Source organism: Lissotriton helveticus, chromosome 1_1, assembly GCF_964261635.1.
Source record: "Lissotriton helveticus chromosome 1_1, aLisHel1.1, whole genome shotgun sequence".
Classification (NCBI taxonomy): Eukaryota; Metazoa; Chordata; class Amphibia; order Caudata; family Salamandridae; genus Lissotriton; species Lissotriton helveticus.
The window spans coordinates 1,078,891,168-1,078,908,809 of NC_136057.1; the positions used below are offsets into that span (position 1 = coordinate 1,078,891,168).

At 48.3% G+C, this 17,642-nt stretch overlaps 1 protein-coding gene across 3 annotated transcripts in view; it reads left to right on the forward strand.

The window, feature by feature from the left end:
• NEDD1 (NEDD1 gamma-tubulin ring complex targeting factor) overlaps positions 1–17,642 on the forward strand; it is a 383,820-nt gene that overhangs the window by 200,279 nt on the left and 165,899 nt on the right. For all 3 annotated transcript variants that reach the window (XM_078677984.1, XM_078677985.1, XM_078677986.1), the window contains exon 10: positions 1,185–1,232. In XM_078677984.1, the coding sequence (XP_078534110.1) occupies positions 1,185–1,232 (48 nt within the window). The remainder of the gene's footprint in view (positions 1–1,184; positions 1,233–17,642) is intronic.

A 17,642-nucleotide genomic window follows, 5' to 3' on the forward strand; every position in this document is an offset into this window, starting at 1 on the left:
TGACAAAGATGTTCACCTTCTTCAGGACAGTTTTCTTACTTAGTTGTTGTGTTGCGTCTACGCTCAGTTTAACTTTACACCAAATGTAGACAGGTTGAAATGTGGATAGAATTTCATTCAGATATCACTCAAACTTAATGCCAGTGAGTAAATAAATCAAAATCTGGAGACCTTTGTTGGAGCCACCGTATAATATGATAAAAGAGCTAATTTAAAATTTACAAGAAACCTTCAATGTGGTGTGCTTGTAAGTCGCAACTGGATACCGACTGAGCCTAGGACCCCCTCATCGGGTTTTTTCTAGATCCAACAGTCTGGACTTGAAACATAATGCAATAATTGTGCAGGTTATAGGTTCTTGATAGACCTTTGTGTTAAAAAACGGCCTCCCTGCGTCCAACAAAGGTTCTGCCTATTGTAGTTGGCAGTTGGCCTCACCAGCACAGACCCAGTGCAACGCATCTCAGCACTAGTCTCAGCAATACTGCCCCAGTGGCTTCATCAACCCGATGCAGTGCGGCACAGGACCACGCACAACCGCTCCTGTTAGACTGGTCCTCTCCACAGCACTCCATTGCGGTCATCCTGAACTTGTGACTTAGTCCCAGTCCAGCGCAACCAGATAACCATAGTTAGCGCTATTTGCTTCTAGTTGCTTTTGCCTCCTAAATCTTTCAAATGCAATGTCTCCGGTTCTATTGATTGCATTTTGGTTTCATTTTTTTATTATTATGTTTTAGTCTATTGCTCTAACCTGGTGTGGGATTTATCTTGTGTGGTATTTTCTCTTTATTATTGTTTGACTTCTGCACATATATTTTACACTTTGCCTCTACATAAAGCCTGACTGCTTTTGTGCCAAGCTGCCAGAGGGTTAAGGACAGTTCATTTAGTGAATGTTAGTGGTCCACCGTGACAAGAATTGTGGTTGTTGCTTGGGAAGGTCGTCCCCCCCCCCCCCCCCCCCCTTCCCCCAACTAACAACCTAATTTCTCACAAGTAGTACCTAACTTTTTGCAAGATTTTTCAAACTTGGGTCATTAAAAAAAATTATGTTTTTTAATTTGACATGAATATTGCGTCTTTGTATTGACATTTCAAAAATGAGTAGTGTGCATAGCTTTGAAATACATTCCATCCTTTAAAGCTTGTCCTAGGTAATTGCCTCTATTTTCTTCTTGTAGATACTGCAACTTCTAAAGTAAATGAAGACTTCACAGTAAAAGGAAATGGTATGCAATTTTAAGAACAATCTTTCCTCATTTGTGCTTTAAAAAAATAAATGCTTAAACAGATTACAAGGTATCAGTTCCTGAACGTGAGTATTAAGTCCTAGTTTAGTCTTATTTAGAGTATGTTTCCTGGTCTGAATTGTTTGTCGTTAAAATGTGCAGATTGGCAGAAAAATACTTGACAAAACCTTTAATACTGATTTAGGAAAAGATGTGCACAGAATCCAATTTGAATTGATTAGTATATTAACATGTAGAAAATGTATAACATTTAAGTCCATCATTGTCTCAGTAGTTTGATTATGTGATATTTTCTTAAGTGGTGTCTTTACACTAGTAGCAGCTCTTGTTTCATTGTGTCACTATTTTAATACACTTTAAGAACCTTACATTAGGATTGCAATTAGTTAATGTGATTTAATACTTCATTTGCATATTTCTGTGAGTTAGTGAAGCTTTGTTTTATCGGAACTAATGAAGTATGGGAAGACCATCTGACATCGAATTCCCAACACCGTAAAACAGTTGAATAATAATGCAGGGCTCCAGAATAAACCATGCAAGCTTCATTTCCTCTCTTTTCTTATTCCCATCTTCAGATTTCCTTTCAGTGAACAACCATTGCTTGCTTAACAACGTTCAGATTACTTGATGGTAATCTTCTTCCTGAATGACAGTAATGATAAGTGCCAGTGAGAACTGAAGGCATTCTAGCGCCCTGGCGTTTTCCATATAAAAACGTATCAAAATATTTAAGTTTAGGCACCATATATGAATTTACGTTAGCCGAACTGCCATTGCTCATTACCAAGAAATGCCTGGACACACACTGTGGTTCATACTCTTGCTCAGTGGTTCTTAGCCTGTGATCCTGGAACCCATGAGGGTCAGCGAAACCTACTCAGGGGGTCCGCAACTGCTTAGACAATTAAATAATGTTAAACCGATTAATAACGTGTTTATAAATAAAGAAGTAAACTGTAAAATTGAAGATTTTTAAATGTTCAGTAAATATGAAGAAATTTGAAACTGAAGGCAAAAAATTAAGTTGGCATAGTCAGATTGATGCATTTGCACTGCTGCCAAAAATCAATCAGTAGTATGGACGATGAGCGCCACAATTGAATTTAGAGGAGTACCAATCTTCCCATTGACATTAAGATGTTTATTTCTATTTTATATTTGTTTGTGAATATTTAATAATTTGTGTATTTGTTTGATGAGAGCTTTTTCCTGTATTTGTAATGTATTGTTTTGTGATTCAAATCATCAAAAATGCTTAGACTAAGGTCTGCGGCTTCCAGTAATGACTCATTGGGGGCCAGGGCTACTGGTAATGATGCAGTGGGAGTTCCAGTAATGAATAAGTGGGGATCCTTAGAAGTCAAAAGGTTAAGAACCACTGCTCTAATACGTAAATTTGTTTACCATCCGTTCACCCTGGGAGTAACTTCCCCGAATAGTTACATACAGTGATTCATATGCTGGGCAGAAAAACATTGGTCCCTTCTCATTCGTTTCTGTAATCTGCAAATTTCGAACATTTACGATGATTGGCTGTTGCAGCATTTTTTTCTACAATTCCTTTTGCATCCCTTTTCAAGTACTGGCATCTTTAACTGGTGATTACTGAAAGCAGCAACTTATTAAACTGCTATCACCTTACATGCGTTCTGGCTGTAACTCCTAGTTGTTTCTACAGTTCCTTTGTTCTAATGACTTCCCCAGAGTTGTTAAATGGATCAAATTATTAGCAATCCAGTAGACTAGGGACTGAATGTACTGGAAAGTTAAGAAGGCTGGTGTCTCTTCCTTGTCCCTTATATTTAAAAGTGTTTCTTTTGCCTGTTATCCCTTTCTAGTCCATTAAAGTGTCCATCAAGCAGTATCTGGGTGCATTTGTGAAGCAACCTGGCACTAAGTACTTATAAGTACTCCAGAAGAGACTGTGCACAAATCTCATTGTATAATTGTCTTTGATGCGCTTTATGGAGTATGTTACAACAGCATATTACAGGATGTTAGTCTACTGTTTTTAGGGCCAATCTAATTAGTCATTGGCCAGTAAAAGCCATTAAATTGAACCTTCAAGTTTCCTAAGCAAATTTCAAGCTAGCGTTACTCGCTTTCAAACATTCAATCACAACTTGTCTGCAAGAACAAATACCCATTAGGTTGAACGGCTGTCCCAGCAGGCCTCTTTAACGCCAGTATTGGAAATTTCATAGATCCACATGCTCTTATCTCATTTATTAGCGCTGGACAAATGCAGACAATGTGAATATTGTTCTCCACGCCTTGATTGCACAATCTACAATTGTTGCTAGTCCTTTGCTTAGGCTATTTTGGAATAAAGTCTAATGTTGGGAGACCATCAATTCTGTGTCATGGATTTATTTTTTCAAAGTTTTGAGTAGCATGTACCAAGATATTGTTTTCTAAATTCTTCAGAGAAATTGTATAATAGCAAATGGGCTGCAAAGGTGTTGTTCCCATACCTTGCCGGAAGTGCTGATCTGTTGCCCAGTAATAGATGTTGTGAAGGAGTCCTGCAAAGTGTTTTTGCTTTGTTTCGTAACAGGGCGATTAAGCAATAGTTGGCAGGGTTGGATTTGTCGCACCCTCCCCACTTGAAGATTGGATAGATAATTGCTTCCTTCCCGTGGTATGGTACTACCCTCCTTTGTCAGATTTAATTATACGGGGATGTTCATTTTCTCAACCAGAATTCTGTGTTTGATTTAAATAGGACTAGAGGAAGCCTATTGCAGCTAGGCACACCATGTGTGCGGGTTTTTGAAAAAAAATGTTGTACCTATCCATCATTGTAAGCCATTCAAATTATGTCATAAGACTCTGTTGATGCTGTAGTTATTTTGTGGTGAGGGGGGGCGTACCCCGAGGAATGTAATCCTTGATGATAAATATTAATTTTTTCCACCTGATGCAATGCTAAGCCATGGAGTTATTTGCACAGCATTGCATATATAGTTAATGAATCCACATAACTTCAATGATGTTGACATTGTTTGCTGTGATACTTACCATGTCAAGTTGGGTCACTCTTCTCCAAAATTCTCAGAATTGGTCATGATGTTGTTTCTTTGCAGCTCATACCTTTTGTACTTGTAGTAACTCCTGCAGATTCTTCTTCTGGGTTCTTAGTTCCCAGTGTACCTCTTTCTATTTGTATTCTGAGGACCTGGGTACTCCAGTTTCCTCTGTAACTAGATGGAACAAAAAATGTGCCATGTTGGAGTAGGAGTCAGGAAAATGTGTAAGAGGTTTTTAAACAACTTATTCTCACTCTTGTGGAAGGTTATCCTCTTATTTGTGCCAGTGTTCAAATAAGAGTGCAGAGCGTGCCTCAATGTCATGTGACTAATCTATTATGTTTTAATTTCCATTTTAATTTATTTCGATTCTCCCAATGTGATAAGGCTAATTCAGTATTTGCTTTTGAATGAGAAGTGGTCGGAGTGGTACGTTTTTATCTAGGGAAAATTATCACTTTCTAAACGCTGATCAATTCTATAATGTATAGTGTACTGAAACAATGGGAGACATGTAGCAGTATAATCTATTATGATATTGATGTTTGTGGAAATGTCTGTGAAGGCTGGAGGTTGGTCCCCTATAAATCTTCGGTTTAGGACTATTGAGACCGCCAAGTTACACGAGGTCAAGATGTTCTCTCCTAATACGTTATGACTCTTGAGTAGGAGTACGCCCTCGTAGGCAATATTCAACAGAGAATCTTTTAGGGAGTTTTGTTCTTTTTTATAATGGAGAAAATACCTTTGCATCAACCCCTTGCATGCTGCCGCGATTCTGCGCCTGTGCGGCAGAATCGAGAGTGGGCGGGTTCATGACGGCCCCCAGCCGTCATCCGCACACGAGCGCCGTAGTGCATGACGGATGGGGGCCGTCATCAGCATGCAAGGGGTTAAAATCTCTCTATTAAAAGGATGGAAGCATTGTTGTATTATTGTCTTAAATCTGTGCTCAAGGAATGTAATGGGTCTACTGTTTTGTGCTTCTCCTTTAACAAAGGGTTTATATAGATGTTAACTATGATTGAAGAGGATTGTACACATCTAGGGCCAGTACTCGTTTATTGATAACAATCATTTTTATTTTATTTTTAAACATTTTTATTTGCATTTTATTAAGTAACATTACAATCATGTCATCATTGATCATCACACCTTTCCCCCCAGCCCCCTACCCACCGAGCATCACCAATAAAAACAAGCATTTGCAATGCAATAGGTCTAGCATTAAGAAAGTTTGAGCTACTGGTATTGTAAATGACAAATTTTGTATTTGTGTTGCTTTTGAAAATAGCAAAATTAATAGCTTTGTCATTTACAATGCCAATAGTTTTAACTTTCGCAAATGTGACACCTATAGCATTTGTAATGCAATATGTGTTGTATTTACGTGACTTAGATGTATTGATATTACAAATAACAATGGCTTTTCATTTTGTTAAATAATTAATACTTAAATAAAAGTTATTGTAATTTATAATGGCAATAGCTTAAACTTTTGTTAATAACTTTTGTGAAGATTATGTTCAGTGTATTTTATTGTGACGAAAATCCAAGAACAGAAGTGAAATATAAACTTTTTTTGTGACATTTGTAATAAAGCTTGAAACATTGAGAGAAAATATTTGAACCAGTTGTTGTTGAAGGGTTGCGCAGATTGATGCTGGGGTGGCGCTGAGTGATGCTGTGATGGTGCTGAGTGGTGCAGCGGTGGTGCTGCGGTGATGCTGAGTGGTGCTGTGGTGGTGCTGAGTGATGCTGGGGTGGTGCGCTGAGTGGTGCTGAGTGGTGCTTTGGTGGTGCTGAGTGATAATGTGGTTGTGCTGAGTGATGCTGTGGTGGTGCTGAGTGATGCTGTGGTGGCGTTGAGTGATGCTGTGGTGACGCTGAGTGATGCAGTGGTGGCGCTGAGTGATGCAGTGGTGGCGCTGAGTGATGCAGTGGTGGCGCTGAGTGATGCAGTGGTGGCGCTGAGTGATGCAGTGGTGGCGCTGAGTGATGCAGTGGTGGCGCTGAGTGATGCAGTGGTGGCGCTGAGTGATGCAGTGGTGGCGCTGAGTGATGCAGTGGTGGCGCTGAGTGATGCAGTGGTGGCGCTGAGTGATGCAGTGGTGGCGCTGAGTGATGCAGTGGTGGCGCTGAGTGATGCAGTGGTGGCGCTGAGTGATGCAGTGGTGGCGCTGAGTGATGCAGTGGTGGCGCTGAGTGATGCAGTGGTGGCGCTGAGTGGTGCTGTGGTGGCGCTGAGTGGTGCTGTGGTGGCGCTGAGTGGTGCTGTGGTGGCGCTGAGTGGTGCTGTGGTGGCGCTGAGTGGTGCTGTGGTGGCGCTGAGTGGTGCTGTGGTGGCGCTGTGGTGGTGCTGAGTGATGCTGTGGGGGTGCTGAGTGGTGCAGCGGTGGTGCTGCGGTGGTGCTGAGTGATGCTGGGGTGGTGCGCTGAGTGGTGCTGAGTGGTGCTGAGTGATGCTGTGGTGGTGCTGAGTGATGCTGGGGTAGCGCTGAGTGATGCTGGGGTGATGCAGAGGGCAGAAAGGCACAAAAACCGAGTAACAGGACAGAAAGGCACAAAAAACGAGTCTAACAGAGGGGATGAGTGTTCTTGCAGCACCCTGGAGTAGTGCCGCAAGAACGAGCAGTGACGCACACACAGTCCTTACACACAGCTGTTCACCCTGCCTTTTCATTTCCAGCGCGAGTGAAAACAGGTCTTTAAATCTTGTCAGGTGGCCACTTTCATATTTCACCATTGCGCCTTTTGTTTGTTCAGCATGGCACCATACAGCAGTTCCCTCAGCCTGTGGAGACCGATTGTAGTGTGTCTTCTGCATTTTTTCGCTCCGATGGAGCGTGCACTTTACAGTGCCCCCAGGGCACAAGCAGGGACTGACTAGAGTGCTCCTTTATCAGCACACACGCAGCATCCACTCCAGTGCAACTTTTTTGTTGGGAAAACCCATTTGCTCAGAGGTTTCCCAGAGACTGGCTTCTCTCCAGGACCCCCGCTGCACGGATGGTGCAGTGGCCTGCTGAATGTATGGTGATACCAACTTTAATCTGATAACAGAAACACCCTAGACTCAGTACACTGCATGTACAGTGGATCTGTGTTGTCTGACCGGGCAGTATAATCGTATCCACAGGTTAGTGTGTAAGAAGCATTCGCACCGAGTGTGGGCAGAAGGTGTGTGTGTGTGTGACGAGTGTGTGTGGCCTGTGCACATGCTCAGTTGTCGCTCAGTGTCGTCTTTTATGCGTGTGCTCTCTTGCAAACCTGCTTCAAGTGGCAGCAAGTACTTTGGAGGCTCTGGGGAAGGCGGGTTAGGGCACCCAGCCCTGGTATTCCATTCTCTGCTGTGTGACTTGACAACATTCAGCTTTGTCTGCCAGAAAGGGCAAAGAAGTGCTCATATCCCTCTGGCTTTGTTACACCTCCCACTGAACCCTGGGACTTGCAATGAGAGTGTGGGAGATGGACCTTAGTAGGGACGCGAACCGTGACCTGGGAGAGACCAGTACTGTAGAGTGGAGAAAGGGATGCATATTGAGCAGTGAGTATCTGACTGGCATCCCTTTCTTAGTGACCGCTTGAGGCACTATAAGCACGATGGCGAAATGATGCGCACACACACAAAGCCACGTAACTACTTCACAATATATTACGTTATAAGGAACAACTAAGGTGTTGTACACCTAACACACACTTAAGCTTCAAAGAGACACCCCTCCATACAAGCAGACAGACTCAAAACACAAACACAGAGGTACAGAGAGATACAGAAATACTAACATTCATCCTTGTAGCGCCTACCAGGCATCAAGCTTCCATCTTCAGTCGAGTTATCCTGTTGATCAGGGAGAGGAATGCGTGTCATCATGTAACGATGTAAGCAGTGTGTGTGACACCGGGATTGTCAAAGGCACTCAGGTGAGAAAGGCTGAGATTGTACAGGGTAGCACATGCAGATGTAAGAAGTGCGTAAGGTACAGGGATTATGAAATGCACTATGATGTGCAGGTAGAGTGTAAGGTGTAGTACATGTCGGTCTGCAGTAGCCTGCTGACTGCATGGTGATACCACCTTTAAACTGATAACAGAAGTGAAATGGCAGGCGATTCCCAGAAAAGGGGTCATAAAGAGAAGCTGCTATGATTAAAAGAAATGCAGTGATGTGCGGTAATGTACTGCATTGGGCAGAAAGGCACAAAAACTGAGTCTTAACAGAGGGCAGAAAGGCACAAACAAGCATTGGCGGCTCCTTTGAAGTGAAGCTCACGGCCTCGCGGCCGTGAAAGTGAAAGCGGGTGATACTGGAGAGTGTGAAATAAGAGCAGTTACTTTGTGAACAACGCCGGAGGGTGGTCCGTGGAGAATTTATTTGGAGATTATTGATAGAATGGCGGCGGCCCCAGATGTTCTTGTTCTGCTTACAGTATTGTGGACGCTCAAATAGCCGGAAATACGTGAATTATTCACTGCAGCTGCGGCGGTGTTGTTTTTTTTGTCATATGCTGCGCTGCGGGAACTTGTCGGGCATTATTTCTTGCGAGGATATAATGTACATGTGTCAGAACCGGGAGCAGAGGGAGTGGGAAGATTAAGAGATGGAAGGACGTGGGTACAGAGAGCAGCCGTTAAGTGCTGGAGAGGCCGGGTGGGGGGGAAGGGTGAAAGTAAGGAGAAGCGGAGAGGAGAACAAGCATTGGCAGCCCCTTTGAAGTGAAGCTCACGGCCTCGCAGCCGTGAAAGTGAAAGTGGGATGTAATTAGGGGGGAGGAGAAGTGAGGGCGAGCACGCTGGGGAAGCATCAGATGCCTGTGGGAGGGAGGCTGATGGCTTTGATGTAGACGCGCTTTCCGCAAGAGTGCGCCACACAAACTGTCCGCAATACGCGATGGTTTCAGACCTTGGTTGCCCTCTATACTCTCGTCTATAATCCCTTGCGGGATTAATAGGCGAGACCTAACAATATAGTCTCATTCAAAGCAAGTATCTTGCTCCAGAACAGTCTCGAGCCCAAGCCTGTATCGCCATAGTAGGTTACCGTCCGGAGTACCTATGCCCATTGTCACATCGTCTCTCCATATCCCCTTTCATAGACCCCCATCAAGTCCATGATAGTTCCGCCACTTACTCCAGACTCTGCCAAATTTCTTAGGGCACCCCCTAACCTTGTACGTGACCCTTTCGGCTGCCATGTATATATCTAGACCTCTCCGCCTTTCTTCCAGCTGCGGTGGCGCGGCTAGCCCCCACTTCTTCGCCACATCTCTCTTGGCCACCACCAAGGCCAGGACCAGGAAAATCAAAAGCGGGCGTGCGAGATCCACATCGTTGGTCATACCCAACAGGACCAGTTTAGGGTCTAGGGGCAGGGGAGTCTCTAGCACCTCCCCCAATTCACTGAGGACCTCCGTCCAGGAGGCTTGGATTATCGGGCATGACCAAAGTATATGGTAAAAATTCCCCTCCTCTTGGCCACATCTCATGCAGGACCGGTCTCAAGCTCTTCCCATTTTATGTAAGCGCACCCTATCAAAATAGGTCCTATGAAGGATGTTAAATTGGATGAGCCTCAACCGGGATTTAATAGCTACCTCCCTGGGATGCATTAAAACTGTGTCCCAGTCTACTGTATCCATTTCTCCCACATCCCCTTCCCATCTGCTTCTACGTGTACCCAGGTCCTCAGGCATGTTATTCATAAGTGTCCTATATGTGAGCGACACCGCCCGTTCTGGAATTTGTTCCTGTAGGAGGCGGCCCTCTAAAGGTGCATATTCAGGGAGTGTGCCCACTGGGATCCCTTCCGGCCGCCAGGCATGCCTCAGTTGCGCATATTTAAAGTATTGGGAACGGTGCAGGCCAAATTCCTCCCTTAATGCTTGAAAAGATTTTAGTTCCCCTTTTGCAGTCACATCGCCTTGTGTCGAGAACCCTATGTGGTCCCATCTCTGGAACCCTTTCAATTTATTCAGATCCTACAGCCAAGCACATTGCCATATCGGCGTCTGTCTAGTGGGCCTTTTTTTCCAGCCTATGGTCTTGGTCGCCCGGTTCCAAACCGTCAAGGCAAGCCTAGTAGCCGGCAGCAGTCTCCCCCTCCCTTTGCCCCCATAGAGATAGTAGTTATATGGGCGATTAGCCATTGTGTGCCTCTCCAGAGCATATGAGGGGTGCAGGGCCGGGGCATGGAGCCAATCATTGACGGGCACCAGGTGTTCCGCCCAATAGTAGGCCTCAACACTGGGGAGTGAGATCCCTCCACTGTACTGGTGCCGCTGTAGAGTCGTCAGTGCTACCCCGCGGGTGTTTACCCAACCAGAGAAAGGTTCGTAGTTCCGCGCTGATTTTCGTGAACACCCTACGGGGGAGGGGGTAGTACTCATTCTGAAAGGCTTATAGGAGTTTGGGCAGCGTCATAATTTTAAACATGGCCGCACGGCCCAGGATCGTGAGGGGGAGCAGGCGCCATCTGTTCGCATCCTCAATAAAATTATGTACTATCCGTCTTATGTTCTTGTCGTATGAGCGGCCGCTATCGAGCGTCACAAACACACCAAGATAAGTAAATCCCTCTCCAGTCGCCTGTAGCCTCTCCGGGAGGCCCATCCAGTGCTCTTGCTCCTTAGGATCATATAAGACGGACTTATGCCAGTTTATCCGGTACCATGCGTGGGCTCCGTACCTTTCCAGCTCTGAGAATAGTGCCGGTACCGTAGTTTCTGGTTGCGTTATGTATAAAAGGACGTCATCCGCATAGTGGGAATTTTTTTCTTCAGCGGTATCCGTTGACCCTATTTGGAAACCTCTAATGTCCGCGTTTTGCCGGATTGCACTCGCGAGCACCTCAATTGTGAGCGTAAAAAGGAGGGGGGACAGGGGGCACACCTGCCTAACAGAATCATTTTTAACTGTAAATCAGAAGAAACCTTTATTGTCAACTTACCCTTTGGCTGACCTTTTATTTTCCTTTGATTGCATAGTCATTAAATTAAATGTAATCTATTAATGGGAGAGAACTCTCCATAGCTTCTGAAGAAGAAGAATATGACATTATTTCCAATAGGAGAACAGTTCTTGATTTTGAATGATGTTCAGTAGGTCTCTAACATTCCATGAACAAAAGTTTAAGGAGTTTAAGGAAGTTGAGGAGGAACTGGGTGAATAATATAAAGACTGATCTTTCATTCAATTCACTGTTGAGATAATGAATTCTGTCAACAACTGGCTCTAGTCTTTATTTAAGCTGGATTGATCTTTTACCACATTACATTGTCTTCCAAAGGATTGTGAGGAAGAGATCAGTAAGTTTGATGGCCTGAGGGGGCGCTAGGTGGCGCCAGACCAAGATGGCCACACTGGTGTGAGGCTCCCGCTTGTCCGGGCATTCTCCACAATCCTACAGTGATCCTGACCGAGCACATAGTCCCGAATACCGTCTGCCTATCACCGCGCTGCCGAGCTGCACACGGCGGTACCTTCCTTGCCGGGACGGCCCCTTCTAACGTGGGGCTGGAGACCACGGAACCCTGAGCGGCCCTGTTGCTGTTTCCGCGGCTACTGCCCGCCGCCTTGCCCAGCCGGGAAAAGGCCGGTGCTTGGAGGCCTTTCCCGTCGCGGGCGACGGAACCTAGATCGCCGAGGGGCCCCACCACCGTGCGACCAGGGACAGCTTCGAGACTCCGTGCTGCTGTGGGAAGGTGAGCGCTGTCTGCGGTGTGTCACCGCCCCCTTGCCCGGGTCCCCTCTGCACAGGGTTGCCGCACTGCCTGGATAACGGTCCCCGAGACCCTCCCGCCAGCCGCCATTTTGGGAGACTTACTCGGCGGCCACTCAAGCTCAGCTGCGGCGGGACAGAGGACACCAGGTGGGCGATCGCTGCCGTCGCTGCCATTTGCACAGCGGGGGCTCCTGTTTTGGGGGTGCGGCGGCGCGCCCCCTACCACGGCGGCGCTCCCTCCACTTCTCTGGCGCTTTACAGAGCAACTGCTCCCTTGACCCCTCGAGGGCCCGCCTGTGCCTGCTCTCCACCTGGCCGCCACCTGTGACATTGCCCTTACAGCGGGACACTGAGACCGCGCCATCCACTCGCCTGTCCCGCCTACTGCCTGGGGACCACTTGTACGCAGCAGCGCGGCACAAGCCGCGATCTTGGGGTGGGTCGGCCCTTGATTTGCCAGTAGCCTAGCCGGCTGGACCTCATATCACCGCCGGTGACACCTCCTTGGGCGCTCCTGTTTTGGGGGTGCGGCGGCGCGCCCCCTCCACTTCTCTGGCGCTTTACAGAGCAACTGCTCCCTTGACCCCTCGAGGGCCCGCCTGTGCCTGCTCTCCACCTGGCCGCCACCTGTGACATTGCCCTTACAGCGGGACACCGAGACCGCGCCATCCACTCGCCTGTCCCGCCAACTGCCTGGGGACCACTTGTACGCAGCAGCGCGGCACAAGCCGCGATCTTGGGGTGGGTCGGCCCTTGATCTGCCAGTAGCCTAGCCGGCTGGACCTCATATCACCGCCGGGGAAACCTCCCGCATTACATCTGCAATATCCCTGCTGCGACCTGGCGCCCGTTCCCCCCCCCCCTTCATCGCAGACGCCCAGACGCAACATGGGGCGCAACGATGCCCGCCAGTCCAAGATCCCGTTCGAATCCAAAAAGACCGCCGGGGCAGCGCGGGAGTTGGAAGGCACCCCTATGACGCCGGCCCCTCCAGAGGCGGACTGGAAGACTCTACTGCTGGACATGAAACAAAGCCTCTCCACGATTGACGCCAAAATTGACACTATGAACTTGCGCATGGACAGCGTGGTGGCCAAGCTGGACCAGCACGACGATCGCATCAAAGAGGCTGAGGGTAGGATTTCTACTTTGGAGGACGGAGCCGCATCCTCCCATAAACAGGTCACTCAGATGGACAAGCTGCTCAAACTCATTGCCGACAAGAACGAGGACTTAGAAGCGCGGTCCTGTCGCAACAATGTTCGAATTTTGGGCCTTGCGGAGACTACCAACACTGGCAAAATGGAGACGTTTGTGGAGAATCTTCTCACAGAGCTCTTTGGCAGGGAATCCTTCTCTCCGCACTTCATCGTCGAGAGGGCCCACAGATCCCTGGCGGCGCGCCCCCCCGATGGAGCTCCACCGCGCCCTATCATAGCGCGCTTTCTGAACTATAGAGACCGGGATGCAGTGCTGCGGCGATCGAGGGAACTGGGCACTGTCAACTACTGCAACACGTCTCTTTCCTTCTTCCCGGACTTCACTGCCTCCGTTCAAGACGCCAGGCGCAAATTTTCTGTGGTGAAAAAGAAACTTCAGTCCTTGGAGCTCCCCTACGCCATGTTGTACCCCGCCAAGTTGAAAGTAATGTGCCAAGGAAATCCGCATTTCTTCCAAAATCCGCAGCAGGTGGAGGACTTCCTCAAACAGCGTGGGAAGGGTCGGAACGGTGACGATTCTCTAGGCCCTCACGGCCGCCGCTCCAGATCCCCCTCGCCACTGTCGCAGCAGGACTGACTGGGAGCTGCGTGACACTAGCTCTTATTGCATTAACTTCTTTTGCCACGCTCTGCATGCATCCCGACTCTTTCCGCATGGCTGATACGGTACTCTAACGACTCTACATTTACCGGTCTATTGATGTACTGAATGCCTGGCCGCCCACCTCCGTCCCGCGATAGACGCCCGGAACTCCTGGTGTCTGTGGGTGCAAGTAAGGAGGTGGTTGGTGGGTCTGGTGCCCCCCGGCTCTATTCCCCCCAATGGGCGAGCCCCTGCACACCCCCTCAAGGGTAGGGGCAGATGTCAAACTGTTTCTAGTTTTAGGGTTACTATGGGGTTGGGTTGTTGGGTGGGTGTTGTATTCCCGGCGAGTTGGGGTTGCCGGCGTGGGTGGGAAGAAACTTGATGCAAATACCACTGTCCTTGATGCGATCGTGTTGTGGTCAATGGGGAGGTTATATGGGAGGACACCGGGAGGGAAGGTTCAATGTTGTATCGCCAACTGTGCTAAAGCACTTATTTACAGTATAACGTGTCATGAATTGGTGCTGTTTTTGAATGGGTGAAGGGGACAATCTGCAACCAACACAACAGCTTAGACTGGTGTCATGGAACATTCGCGGGTTAAATAACCCCAGGAAGAAGAGGCAAATCTTGGGCTATCTCGACAGACAAGGGGTGTCAGTAGCAATGCTTCAGGAGACCCACCTTCTGCCAGATAGCTCTCCCTTGTTTGCGGCCAGGTGGGCCTCCTGCAAAGTTTTCTCTTCCTACTCTAACTATGCTAGGGGGGTCACAATCCTTGTTCGACGAGGGCTGCGATTTACACCTGCCGGGACGGAAGCGGATTCCTGTGGCAGATATTGCATGATCTGGGGCCAATTGTATTCACACACCGTACTGTTTGCATGCTACTACGGCCCCAACACTGATGATATTTCCCCTCTGCTCACGATGTGGGGCAGGATACAGACACTGGGAATAGGCCACGTCATAATAGGGGGAGACTTTAATACTGCGATTGCACCGACTCAGGATAGGTCTCACCCCCAGGCAGCACACTTCTCCCATACTCAGCGAACACTGGCCTCTCTCATTGCCGATCACCACTATGTAGATGCCTGGAGATACTTGCTCCCTGCCCTTAAGCAAGGTACCCATCACTCTGCTGTGCACTCCACTTGGGCCCGGCTGGACTATGTGTTCCTCTCGGCCGGCCTCGCGTCCTGGCTAACCAGCGCCCTGCACCTAGTTAGGACCTTCTCTGACCATTCCCCTGTCCTGATATCGCTGTGTATACCCATTGAAGTCTCCCCTTACCTCAGCTGGCGCCTCAATCCCGCTCACCTCACAGACCCTGCTTTCCGAGCCGAAATGGAACAAGACATTCAGGAATTCTTTGAGCGTAATGTTGGGTCAGTTTCAGATCTCACTACAGTCTGGGAGGCCTTCAAAGTCACTGTTCGGGGCTGGTGCATCGCAAAGGGGGGAGGCATCCTTAAATCACTACGGGCGATTTACATAAACTTGAGTCCGAACTCCGTGACCTAGAACGGAGTAAGACTAACAACCCCTGTGATACTGCTACTGATGCCCTGCTCAGGGAAAAACTGTCCGAATATACGGAAGCGGCAGACAAGGAGAACAAGTTCCTTGGCAAACAGCACACTGCGCGCATCTATGGCGAGAGGGACAGGCCCGGCAGGGCGCTCGCATCGGCTGCTAAACCCCCTAGGCACAATAACTTTGTTACCTCCCTGCTAGATGAACACCACACCCCACAGAGGGACCTCACTGAACTACTCCGTATTCTCACACTTCACTATTCTACTCTATACACATCCCATAGATCGACACCAATAGACTTACACCAATATCTAAATGACACCGCAGTTGCCTGGTTAGGCCCCACGCAGCAAAAATTTCTACACCACACTCTTGAATTGGACGAAATCAAGGACGCTATCATGTCCATGACCTCAGGTAAAGCACCCGGTTCAGACGGTCTGCCCGTTGACTTCTACAAAGCATAGCTCCATTTAATCGCCCCGATCTTGCATAAGGTTTATTATACTGCCCTTGAAAACGGCACCTTGCCACCTTCCATGCGCGAAGCTCTCATAGCATCTCTCTTGAAGCCTGGCAAGCCGCCTGATAGCTGCGACTCTTACAGACCTCTCTCGCTGCTAAATACAGATGTTAAAATATTAGCGAAAGTGCTTGCGACGCGCCTCAACCTTCTGATGGAGCGCCTGGTCTTACCGGACCAAGCGGGATTCGTCCCCAACAGGGCGACCTCCCATAATTTACGCACCCTTCAAGCTGTGCTCCAGGACATTAATCCCCGGTGCGAAGCTGCTGCCGTGTTCCTTGACGCTACTAAAGCGTTCGATTCCCTTGAATGGGACTACCTCCTATCCCTTCTTGAGCGGATGGGGATCCCGTACAGCTTTTTAGATTGGATTAAACTGTTATATACCAACCCATGCGCCTCAGTTCTACTGAATGGCGCCAGGTCGTCCCCCTTCGCTATTCACAGAGGCACTAGACAGGGTTGTCCCCTTTCCCCTGTCCTCTTCGCGCTTGCCATCGAACCACTAGCGGCTAAACTTCGGCAGCACCATAACCATCGCTCTCTGATATACCCAGAACGTCAGCTACTAGTGGCGCTTTATGCAGATGATATCACCCTATACATACACAAACCGCGCGAGAACCTAAATCCCGTCCTGCGCGAAATTACCAAATTCGGCGCCATATCGGGCGTGCAAATCAATTGGTCGAAGTCCGCTCTTTTCCCTTTAACGGACATAACTGAGGAGTTCCCACTTGACTACCCCCTGGTGTGGTAATCGGAGGAGCTTAAATACCTGGGTATAGTCGTCTCCCGTAATCGGGACGACCTCATCAGGGCTAATTATGGCACAGTTCTGGACAAACTAACTGACACTATCACTCGGTGGATTCACCTTCCCCTCTCCATGGCGGGACGCATATCCCTCATCAAAATGGTTATCCTTCCCAAATTCCTGTATCTTTTCACCAATATTCCGTACAATCCGGGACTGAATTTTTTCCGCTCCCTCAACTCCCAATTGTCACGCCTCATATGGGGCGGTAAGCAGCCTAGGATTAGCTTACAGACTCTTATGCTACCATACCACCAGGGCGGATTCGATGTGCCGAACTTTCAGCGCTACTACGACTGTGCCCAGGGCCACTTTGCCGCCTACTGGCTTCACCCTCCTCCCTTCATGGCCCATTTGGCGGTGGAGGACGGATACATGAGGCCTGAACGGCCATCAGGTTACTTATACACCAAGCCCCAGGTTACAGGCCGCGACCCGACCACGGTTGACTGCACGGTTCTAGCCTGGCAGCGTTTAGCGAAACGCATGGGGTTTGCATTCCTTTACTCTCCGCTTATGCCCCTGGCATACGACCCGCGGCTGCGCGTAGCCTGTGAGGAAATCGGCCGTAAATTGCTAGTGAGACTGGCGGTTAACACATGGGGTGACCTGTACCTCCAGGGACAATTTCGTACGGAGGCCCAATTCTTTGGAGACCATTCCCCCTCTGTAATGGACACTTTTCTATATGTCCGGCTTCGTCAAAATATCAAGGCGGTCACGCCCTCTTTCCCGGAAGAACCAGACACTCTGCCCCCCCTCCATACGCTCCTACAGGCTAACTCCCCGAAGCACGTGGTGTCTATGCTATACAGACATGCACAGCCTGCTTCTTCCCCCCCCCCCCACTTAGATCCCGCAGTGACTGGGATGCTGATCTAGACACCCCTCTTTCGGACGAACAGTGGGAGGAAAGCTGCTCCCACACTAATGCAGTCACCGGCAA